Source organism: Rosa chinensis, chromosome 6 (genome assembly GCF_002994745.2).
Source record: "Rosa chinensis cultivar Old Blush chromosome 6, RchiOBHm-V2, whole genome shotgun sequence".
In the NCBI taxonomy this organism is placed as follows: domain Eukaryota; kingdom Viridiplantae; phylum Streptophyta; class Magnoliopsida; order Rosales; family Rosaceae; genus Rosa; species Rosa chinensis.
In genome coordinates, this window is record NC_037093.1 from 42860531 (window position 1) to 42872047 (window position 11517).

At 37.0% G+C, this 11517-nt stretch overlaps 1 protein-coding gene and 1 long non-coding RNA gene across 2 annotated transcripts; one reads left to right on the top strand and one right to left on the bottom strand.

Annotated features, from left to right (window-relative positions):
• Positions 1-349: 349 nt before the first annotated feature.
• On the top strand, positions 350-2136 carry LOC112174217. The gene is made up of 3 exons (XR_002925903.2): positions 350-697; positions 860-1003; positions 1234-2136. It is a non-coding gene; the product is annotated as an uncharacterized LOC112174217 (long non-coding RNA).
• A 2617-nt stretch (positions 2137-4753) lies between these two features.
• Positions 4754-7885, bottom strand: LOC112172124 (lysine histidine transporter-like 8). The gene is made up of 5 exons (XM_024309317.2): positions 7379-7885; positions 7138-7274; positions 6371-6798; positions 5545-5676; positions 4754-5448 (listed from the first exon to the last, which is right to left on the bottom strand). The coding sequence occupies exons 1-5, from the start codon at positions 7783-7785 to the stop codon at positions 4960-4962; spliced, it is 1593 nt and encodes a 530-aa protein (XP_024165085.1). The 5' UTR covers positions 7786-7885; the 3' UTR covers positions 4754-4959.
• Positions 7886-11517: the final 3632 nt, after the last annotated feature.

The following is an 11517-nucleotide window of genomic DNA, read 5'->3' on the forward strand; positions in this document are numbered from 1 at the left end:
AAACATGTTATACCACATTAGTAGACATATAAGAATATTGTGCGATTCAAAAAATCGAAATTGAAATTCGATAAATTTGACATTACCTGTGAGCCTCAGAAAAGTTTATCATGCCTAATTGAGATAGTTTGATAATTTACTTATCGATCTCGGGTTTTAGAAAAGGTGCTCGAGAATATTTTCTGAAATTTTTCACGAGTGAAATGCTCAATTTAAGGATTTGATAATAAAGTACGCGACACGACGAGTTCGTTGGAATTTTCGGGAAATTTTCTAGACTTTCAAGCTTTTTGGTGATTTTTGGAAGTTTCAGATTAAAGGAAAAAAATTTGGAAAAGCATAGAACAACCTGGCGCGATCCTAGCCATCCATAAATCCATTGACTGATCACAGCCATCGAATATTAGTTGAAAAAGCCTATAAGTAGGCATTAATTGAAAAACAAAAAAAAGATGATCCATCCAGAAGGATCGAGAGAGAGAACCATCCAGAGAATCCGACTAGCGCTACTCCGTCCGGCCACAGCACAGCGGCGGACCCCTGCATTCTCTCCGCCTCGCCATCGTCGTCACGCTTGTGGCCTCTGATTTTCCATGCATTGAACGAAGAAGGAGAATTGAAGACCCGAAGCTCCGAGTCTCCTCCGGCGAGTTTCTACGAATTCCGGCTACTCCGATCACCGATTAAGCTGCATGTGGTAGGAAAACTCAATCTCTATTCGTTAGATCAATTATTTTTTCAATTCGAACGATTTTGACTGATTGGGTTTCTGGGTTACCTTTTGCTCCGCCGTGTTCTTCAACGCCGGCAACTTCTCCGGCTTTTCTGGGCTTCGTTTCTTGCTCGGCTGCACTCATAGGCTAACAATCGAAAAGCTTTCTGGTTGTTGGCATCACACTCACCAGTTCATCTTCGGCAGTGACACTGGGAAATTGGGTTTTCGTCATCAGGCTTGTCCTGGGAACTGAGTTGGGTTGATTAAAGTTGATTTCCGATTTCGAAGGTAAAATCTCGAACTAGAATCACGTTTTGTTCTTGTGTTAGTGATTGGAAGTTATGGAACTGAGTTTGGTTTGATATGGTGAAATTGAAGACTCTATTATCGAATTGGTTATGTTGTCTTGTTTATGGTGTTTTAAGTTGTTGCAAGTAAATTGCAAGTAAATCTGGGAATTGATATTTGAATTGAGATTGTGGACTGAAATTGGCTGCATGTGTTGCTTGTGCTTACAGTGAATCTGCGTTTATGAGAATGGTGAATTGGATTGGACTGGGTTGCTCGTATGAAGTGGTTGATATGTAATCGGGTTCCTGTAAACTTGAAGTTTTGTCATGATAATGGTTGTGAAGTTGTTGATATGCTCGTATGAAGTTGTTGATATGTAATCGGGTTCTGTAAACTCAAAATTGTGGGTTTCTGGTAATTTGTTGATCGGGTTCTAAAAGAGAGAATGGCTTTTGGAACTGGGCTTGTGGTTTAAGAATTTGCTGATCGATTACAGAGGAATTGGCTATGGCTGAAGCTCTCTATCTTTATATCTCCACTGTATTTATTCTGCATAAAGGTTCAAACTTGAAAGCAGAGGAGGATTGATTCTCAGTACCCAATCGCATTACGATTTTAGAAGCCATGGAAGTGAAAATTTGTGACAGATGAACTCACCAACAACAAGAGCGAAACAATAACGATGACCTCCGGTGACGGAGATGGAGGTGGGTTTTTAGATCAGAGGGAGTAATTTATTCTCCTTTTTTCGGAGCTCTGATGGTCTTGGCCTCTTTGGGATCTCGAAGTGAGAATGGGATTGAGAATTGAGAGCAGAAAGAGATGGACAAGGCACGTGACTACCATTCTGTGGGAATTGTCTTAAACGCCCTCAAGAAATTACTGTGACGGAGTCTGTTTTTACTGATAACGGTAGTTAAGTAGGCAATTACATCAATGACCTTTGATTTCAAAACGTGTGGACATGATTGAACCACGACTGCTGGGCCCACGAGGGTGCACCTTATGTAGGGCGTATTCCAGCTGCTCCCATATATATATATGTGTGTGTGTGTGCGCGCGCGCGCGCATCTTTGAATAACAGATAATGAGGTTTTAAATTAAAAGGTTTGAGAGAAACAGAGAGAAAAGACAATATCACACCGTTTCTCGGAATTCTATGTGAATATGAGGAACATCTAGTCCTCTCTTTGTAAGCATGGTATGATTGTTCTGGGCTTAGTCTTCTAGTAGCCATTCCGACCCGTTAAGAGATATATCTGCTTATCCCAGTGAAGCTTGGTAGTGTTGAGAGAGTCAATTCTGTCAGACTTTGGAAGTTGAACATCTCCTCATCATCTTCAAAATCAAAAATCCCTTCCAAGGAGGAGCAGCATTCTATTTTCAAACTTCATAGTTCCTTGAGAGACCCCGTTGGCAGGCTCACCAGGAAAAATTTCTCTCAGTCTACTTGCAAAACTGATCTCTTATTGGAGGCTTGTTGTTGACGGTGAAGGAGGTCTCCATTATTTTATCTACGTCGGTAATCGAGAATGGCTGCACGAACACCACATTGTTTTTCTCCACCTTCAGAACTGCTTCCAATAAGAGATCAGTTGGGAGGAAGTGTCGTGCATAGTTCATGTGTCAAAGTTAGAGAGATGAGTGGAAGCAGTTATGAAGGTGGAGAAAAACAATGTGGTGTTCGTGCAGCCGTCTAGAGGAGTCTAGTCAGAAATAGCCGAGTTCAGAGCTATTCGCGCTGGTTGTAAGTTCATATTTGTTTGTTCATATTCATCTAGTGAGTGACTTTACACTTGGCCTTCAAGAGTTAAGGCCCACAGTTGTTTACCTCGATTTGAGGGTTTTACTGCATCAGCAAATCTCTTGTGTTTGAGTTATTTATTTCCGCTGTGCCTTTTGATTGTGTGTTGCTCTCTTCACGATTATTTTTGAAAACACAAAATCTGGGTCGCAACGATTGATAGGCATCTACAATCCCTTACTGCAGTTTGGTAATTTTATTGAAGTTAAAATTGAGCATAATTTTCATCAAAGCCTATTCACCTTCCTCTAGGCTTAAGCGTTATCATCCTAGTATTTTCAAAATCAATGAAAGCAAATAATGGTTTAGTAATTGAGAATTAAATCTTCTTTCGAAGCCTTCATATATGTATGGTTTTGCATATTTCCATTTTCCCTTTTTCTATTATTTTTCAATATGGGCTCAAAGAACTTCTGTTTCATAAAAAAAATATTCTCTAGCGTCATAAGTTTTTCTTCAACCCCCTTGTTGTTTTTATATCAATATGTTAATGGCTTATCAATAAGCAAGACTGGCATTTTTAATAACTTTGAAGCTCTAGATTGTTTATGTACTGGGCCATTTAAACATGAAGGAAGAAAACAAGCTGCTAAAAGGCAATTCTAAAATTCTTGGCTGGTATGTAAGTATCCTGATTAATCCTCTTGATCACTATACTCCATGTTTCAATTATATTTCAATATCTTTGCTTTAGCTCATTTTGACTCCCTTGTTTCTCGTGCCCTTTCAATGATTGTCTCGTCCGATTCCTTGGGTAAAGGATGAGTGGAAGGAAAATTTTCTTGTGGGAGAATTTTAGTTTTTATTCAAGTTAAGGGCATTTTAGGGAGATTAGAGAGGTGTAGTTAGTATATTAGTTTTTGAAAAAGCAAGTTAGAGGTTTAATAAGTCGAGAGGTCCAACTGCTAATTTTGGAGGTTTGAATAGAAATACCATATATATAGGAAAATGCTTTGGATCCCAAAATTCCATACAAAAAAACCATCCCAAATGACATGGCATTGACCACATCAGCCCTAATGAACCTCAAAATATTCAAGCTGTCATTTTTTTATATATATTTAGAATATGTATTTAAATTAGTTTATTTATCTCTAAGATATTAAAAAACGGAAGAAGAAAATGCGGTGAAGTTAATCAATCCAACAAGCGCGCATACTCATGTCTTGATAAACCCTAAAAAATGCAAAACTCATCCTCCATATATTGCAACCATCTATCCACAATCAGTAAATTCTTTGTTCTATTGTAAAAAAAAAAAAAAAAAAAAAAAAGTAAATTTGTTGTTCTCTCTTTTAATTTCTTGAACCAATCCGGTGGATTCAAATTTCAAAACAAGTTGGTTAAATTAACTTCTGTATTGATTTGTATCTTTCTTAATCTTTTATTAAGAGCTAACTCACAGTTTTTCATCATAATCCCTTGTGATTATGATTTACAAAGCCAATTTATGCCTTGTGGTTGCTATATTCATAATCATCTTCTTTATTTTGGATTTTCATACGCAAGACCTTTTATTTATTCAAATCCTAGATGATTTTTCGTCCCTTGAGTTCCAAATTTTGGTGCAGCATGGGATGAGGATGATGATGACAGGAGGTATATGAGAATATATATCCCTGGTATTTGAAGATCAGTTTTTGGGATTGCAGGGAAACATTATCTTTCTCATTTAATATAATATTAAATAATTACATATATAATGGAAACTATATAAATGAAAATTAATTGACATAATTACATGTTGGAAATAACTATGAATGAGGTGTTAATGCGGCAATGCCACATCATTTGGGATTGAAATTTGGTATAATATTTTGGTGTCTCTAGCACCACTCATATATTATTGGTCTTATTTTATTGCTTAATTATATGTACAGATCGGGATGTTTAATTATGGCATTATTTGTTGATTAATAATGTGACAAGGAACAAACCAAAAGTACAAAAAATTTGCTTTGATCCACTATATATGTAGAAATATTACACTGTACGTAATACCAATAACTCTTTTCAAACATCACAACCAAGAGTACGTGCCATCTACACAAGTGGGGAAAAGTCGGAAAACAATATGTAAGTAGCTAGGATAGCTAGGGTTTTACAATTTCGAACATAATATCATCGACACTGTGACATTACTTTTCAATCACGTTGGTTTGAAGAAGCTCACCTTAATACCAGTATCAATTACGACATAAGTACCAGACACAATCAAAAGCACGCTTAAACACATACCCACAACCCCAAGTACCCAATTGATCCACCAGCTTGGAGTGTACTTCTTTGGCTTCTTCATCTTGAGCCACATGAAACATGGATAAGCCAAAGTCACCGGCAATGCAATCCCTCCTATCAGTCCAGCCAAGCTTCCCAAGAAGGGGATGGCCACGGCTACGAAGTAGCAGCCGTAAGTAAACATAGCTCGCATAATAGCCCTGAGCCACCATGGAGCAGCCTTCTTGAACCTCCTAGTGTAATGGGACTCCATTTCGTCGAACATGGGCATGCCGTAGATTTGGAAGGAGCTCAGTGCATTGACTATCACAAACAAACTTGCTAGCCCTAGGACGAATTGGGAGGTGTCAGTCGAATGGAAGGTGAACAAGGCTGCAAACATACCCCCTTGTTCCGGTATCTGTGAATCAAAGACAATGTTATTTAATACCAAAACGCTATTTTAGGTTGACAAATTGTTAATTCGGAAACATATGTGCGGAAAAAATTCACGTACCATTTGACCGTATGCCCAATAACCTCCAATTGCGAGAGGGAAGATGCACAATGCTATAAGTGTGTATGAAAACCGTACACCTCTCCACATAGGCACGCGTGATGGGTGTTTTTCACTAGAGGGCATTGTAGCCTGTAAAATTGAAGCAACAAAAAAGAGGGCGATTAGTATAAAGTCAGAAGTCATGCAATCTAAAATTGCAAGCAATACAAATTGTCTTTAAGTTCAAGAAAACTTGAATAGCCATCAGCGCGCAATTAGTCGACAGTCAACTCTCGTGAGTTGAATTTTTATTGTTGCCCTTATCATATGCTTAAAGAATATTCAACTGAATTGTTGAGGTTTCATTGTCGAGCAAACAACGACTTTGTCGCCACCACGTAAGTAGACTATATCTTGAGAATAAAATAATTACTCAAATAATTTGTTCAATCACATGGCAGGTACAATCCATGATTTGGGAAGAGAGAAACTAGAGTGATTCCCGCTTGTTTGATATGCTAGCCAATTTTGCTACGTAAGATTGTAATTATTAAAATAAAAAATAAAATAAAACACATGATTATTTGTCTCGAGTCTATTAAGTCCATTACGTAGCTGTTTACGGTATTTTCGATCAGTGTTGACTTTGTATATGTTTATGATTAAAATTGCGTCGTCTGAAAGTTAATATAACTGTTTTCTTGTAATATGAATTCAAATGTTAAACTGTACTCGGTTAATTTTTGAAATCCAAAACGAAATCATTTTGTACACAACTCAACATGAGTACCAAACAGATTGATAAAAGATTATAAACATACAGTTATGAGATTAATGAACATACCTGGATCTCAAGGATAAGGTTGTGGCCTCTGAAGCCAAAAGCAATCATTCCAAGAGCATTCAGAACATCGAAGAATTGTATGAATTGTTTGTCGGCCTTCAGGGGATTGTAGGACACATGAGGTAGTCTACCCTTGTCAACAGACACAACCCAAATGAGCGTACAATAGCCGATAGCAGTGATGGCACCAACAAGAGATACTCCGGCGATGGAGTTCAAGTTGGGAAGCTGAGACAGGATCACTGCCGCGCATGTAAAGACCAAGTACCACTCTGCGGGTGTTAAGGTCTTGATGGTGCATGTTTGACCGCACACGATTTGGAAGAACATCTTGCATGTTGCTCCTCCGAGGACGATTAACGCCACGCAAGTTCCGCCGGAGAGGTAGAGAATTGGGAACAGGGCTAAGAACTTCGATAGCTTCTCACCTGATTGAGAAAACAAAAGTTAAAAATTGCTTCCAAATTGGACATATCTCAAGTGAAGTTTAACAGAAATAGATAAAACTTTTGAGAATTACTAAAGCACTTCAAGTTCTTTTAGAGACACATACTCTTGGAAATATGAGATTTATAGTAAATTAACAAAGTGCAAGTAACCAGCAAATATTAATTCTACTGATCGACTAGAAACCTAGTAAAGTGCTTTGTACAATAGCACTGTAAGAACTTCCAAACTAACTCATATATATCTCGGATGCAGAAAGCACTATAAGAACTTCCAGACCATGAGACCAAATAGCCCATATATCAGATGCTAGCTCTTACCAAAACATGCGTTGCAAAGTTGAATGTATCTGCAATAGCGAAGGCCTGTTTCAGAAGATTCATGAAGCTGCACGAGCAGGAACAGAGTGTAAAGTTGCCATAAGAACGCTAACGTCATGCATATAATCCCCCATGTCCTGTAAAACCAAATCAAAACAACCATAAACACTGGTAACTTCAAAATACATAGGGTCAGTAATTGCATGCCGTTCAATTAGTTTTTTATCTTCGTCTGACTTACCACCCAAGAATGGTGAAGGCGACAGGGATCACGAGGGCCTGAATCCCAATGCCGGAGCAAAGAGTGTGGAAGGCGGCATAGTAAGCGTTACCATTTCTAGACTCGGTGATGGGAAGCCAGGCGTCTTCGGGGTCAAGCCTCGTGAGCTGAAGAGCCCTCCTAACGGGGCTCCCTATAGGAGTCATGAAGCGTGGAGTACGGGATCTCGGAGTTAAGGATTTTGGGGTTTTGGCCTTTATCTCTATCTGGTCAACACCACCGCGTGGCGGAATCATGAGCGGTTCCCGGGACACGGACGCCGCCTTGGACATCTTCGGCTCTGAGCTCTGAGGAGCAGCGGTGGTTGCCGGAGTAGCATCGGTGGTGACCGGCCGGGGTGTAATCGGAGCGGCGGTTATTTCCTCCATACTGATTTGGTTTTATTAGTTAAGCTAGCAAGAGCTTGCTCACAAGAAGCAGCCACTTACATGAAGCTCTATATATAGACCTTGCATATAATGCTGTTCAAATTAGGGGCTTGAGTTGAATAGAATTGGATTCAGACTATTTCAGTACAACTTTTTTGACCCGATTTTGTTTATGCTTGTGTACTAATCATTGTTCCTCTAGCTAATGGAAGGCGATACCGAGAGATCATTTGTAGTAGCTAATCAAATGGATATATTATTCAAACTATTGGCGGCCATACTTTTTAATTTGTTTAATAATTGTGAGGTATATGTCACTATTTGGTCATAACAAGCTGTCTTATAGCTTAGAACATGGACGTTCAATATAAACGTACTTAATTAAGGGCCGCTGGGATTGTTTATCAAATTGGTTTTGCTCTTATCCTCTCTTTTTCTTTTTCGCTTGACTTGGACTTGGTCATATTGATCATCCAATTTTTCATTTCATTTCCGTTTATGTCCCCGAATTTGACTTGGAATAAGGCACTAATTAAGCACTTGATCGAGGCCTTAGCTACGGTTTGTCACAAGGAACCAAACTATATACAATAGAAGTCTTGCGAGCTAACTGAGCCGCTGTTGTTGCCTTTGCTTTTGCAGATACAGCCAACAAGGCATGTCTAATTCTCCAACAAACAATGTGTCTTACATGATGATTTTATTAGTATAAGAAGATGCATGGAGAAGCAAGTACATATATTTATAGGGTATAGCAAAACTATTGGAAGAATATATATATGAGGTGGTGCCGTAAAATTAAAGCCTTGATTTATGGGCAAATGGGATTAGAAAACCAAGAGAATCTAAGGAATCAACCTATATATATATATATATATATATATATATATATATATATATATATATATATATATATATATATATATATATATATATATCAGATCCTATATAGAGCGAAATTTCGCTTTGAAATTAAAATGCGCATTTAGAATTTATAGTCACTTTTCGGTCTCATATTCACATCTCAATCGTTCAGTTTTTAGGTACTAATGTATAGATCATTTCTGCAAATTTTCAATCAAATTGCTGATCGTTAAGGCATTGATAACTGCCTTAAAGCAAGTACGGTTCAGGTTGGACAAATTCAATTCGTCCATTGATTTAAGCGAGTTAGATACCTTAACGATCTTCATGTTGGCTAAAAATTTGCAGAGATCATCTATACATTAATACTTAAAAACTGAAAAGTTTATATATATTCTTATTATTGGGTATAGCCCAAAATTATTACGTTATATTATTCAGAGTCGTGGTAAGGTATGGTGGGGTTACGGCGCGTATAATGAAAAGACACGAGTTGAATAGTCTTGTCTTGTGTTTGTAGGTGAGGTAAAAGATGAATAGAAACAAAGGAGACTAGTGGAAGATGTACCAGGAAGATGAGGATGAATAGGGTTAATTAGGAGCCACTAATGACCTATTCTGTGTCGGTTTTAGTAGTAGGGTTTTCATTCTGCATTCATCAACTGCAACTAGTAGTAAAGATCGAAGACAAATAGAAGAAGATATACGCAAACTAGTAACGATCAGAACGGCTTCTTGGATCTTCTGTGGTATTTCTTCTATCTTTAATGTACATGTCATTCTGCCTGGGGTAAAGATACCTAGCTGCTAGCTAATGAAATTAATAGGGTTGGCATGGTTTAATTATTCATTCCCATCACATTAATTAGGTTGGCTGACGTAAATGAAACTAACATACATACGGACATACCTAGCTCGATCAATCTCCACCTACCATAACAGTTAAAATTTGCTCAACTTCTCCTACCAGTCCCAGATATTTAGTCTCTCTCTCTCTCTCTCTCTCTCTCTCTGTGGAAAAATATGAATTTGTTGTGTATATCTTTTGAAATCGCAGTTGTTTCATTGAAGAGGATGAATATTACATACGCACATGATCAACTCAACTTAAAAAAGAAAATTAAATCATTTACCTATAATATTTATACGCATGCATGTACGTGTGACTCATTGAGACACCCACAATGTTAATTCACGTACATGATACATCCAAATTGCTCTATCTTAGGTCAGATGCCATTTACTTTTACCTTGACATCGGATTAATTCTTGATCTCATGATCCGTATATTGATCTTAATTAGTAACAGTAAAGTTGTGATGTCAGCTACGTCACGAAGATAAAGCAGATTGTCTGAGATCTTGAGTTATATGTTTTAGTCTTTGAGTTTTGATATCAACTTATTCGGGACCCATTTTGAAATGTAGTTTTTTTTTTTCCAAATTCAAAATTTTTTTGTAATTTTAAAATATTTTCTAAAAATGTCTCAATATCACTTGTTAAAATTAAAAATATATTTTTATGCAGAAGCATAAGTGTTTCTCAAAATCACTTTTAAGTGTTCTTAAAACTCAATCAAGACACATTCTATTAATTAAATTTCTTTATCAATTCAAAAGTGCTTTTGGAAGGCTAAAAGCAATGTGATCAAAACAGGTTTATTTCACAAAAAAACTAGTGCTATCATCAAAATGAATAAATGAGATTGCTAAGCTAGATTAGTGACTTTTCTTTTCTAACGTGATTATTAGGATAAGTCGTTATATATAATTTTGTGTGTGTTGAGTATAATCGAATGCGTTGTGCTCTAACACACCTACTATTTGCGATCACCTTTTATTTTCTATATTTAGCTAAAAGTCACGTGGGGATTACTTGTTGATCGATTTAATGCATGTTTTGAACTCATTAACAAAGTAGACTTTGGTTTTAGGATTTAAAGTCTATAGTACTCTTTTAGGCCTATCACGGAATACAATTAGAAAAGATAAACTTAATCCATAGCCACGTCGACTGGCCAGATGGTTTGAGACTTGGATGCTTAATCATAGAAACTGAAGAATAAGCTATCTTTAAGTACGTAGAAATTGACAGGGAAGTTTGTTGGATGGTAGCTACAATTATAGGCTTATAAGTCCGCCACTTACAGGATAAGTCCTCTTCAATTAGCTAGGATTTAGATGCAACCTCTTTCATTGTTTAAGTCCACTTACAACAGAAAGAGGTCCTCACAAGCAATGTATAGTGTACGTGCTAGCTAGCTAGAGAAAGATCATTCACACGTGTAGTTGAAATTAATTATCTTTTTCTCCTTCTATTTGTCACTATCGATCATAATTTTAATTTCTCAACATCGCTATTTAATGAGAACTTTCAAATAAAGACTTGATAATGACTAAAATAACTTTTGGATTACCAACTAAAATTCTTAACATATCATCCAATCATTTATAATTGTTATTCTAACCTCATTAAATAGACTCTCTTCGTAACATATCCTACGTAGTTTATAATTCACTATGCATACGCCTTGTTTGACATTCCTTTCTCATCAATTTCATATGAAACCCAAGGACATAAAAAATGGTTGAACTATTAATTGTAAACATTAACAAATTTACAACAACAGTAATCTTGGACGATATCCAATTCCAACAAATGGTTTGAAATTGAAATTACAGTCAGACAGCTTTTTTTTTGTTGATGAACTCAGTCAAACAGCTGAATTCAATAGAGTAAGCTCAAACTGGATGCTTAGTTATCTGATTTGTTTACGTGCATGTTTCAGCTCCAATTTGGTAAAGAAGTTCTAAGTTGCCGGCTAACAATTTCTGCCCAATCATACGACATCGACGGATATAGCACTAA

Bases quoted from the DNA above. Each gene is read 5' to 3' on its own strand.
- LOC112172124 (XM_024309317.2), bottom strand. From the start codon at position 7,785: ATGGAGGAAATAACCGCCGCTCCGATTACACCCCGGCCGGTCACCACC. The intron at 7,275-7,378 runs GTAAGTCAGACG...TTGGTTTTACAG, and splicing joins GCCTTCACCATTCTTGGGTG to GACATGGGGGATTATATGCA. The intron at 5,449-5,544 runs GTACGTGAATTT...TTTGATTCACAG, and splicing joins ATTGGGCATACGGTCAAATG to ATACCGGAACAAGGGGGTAT.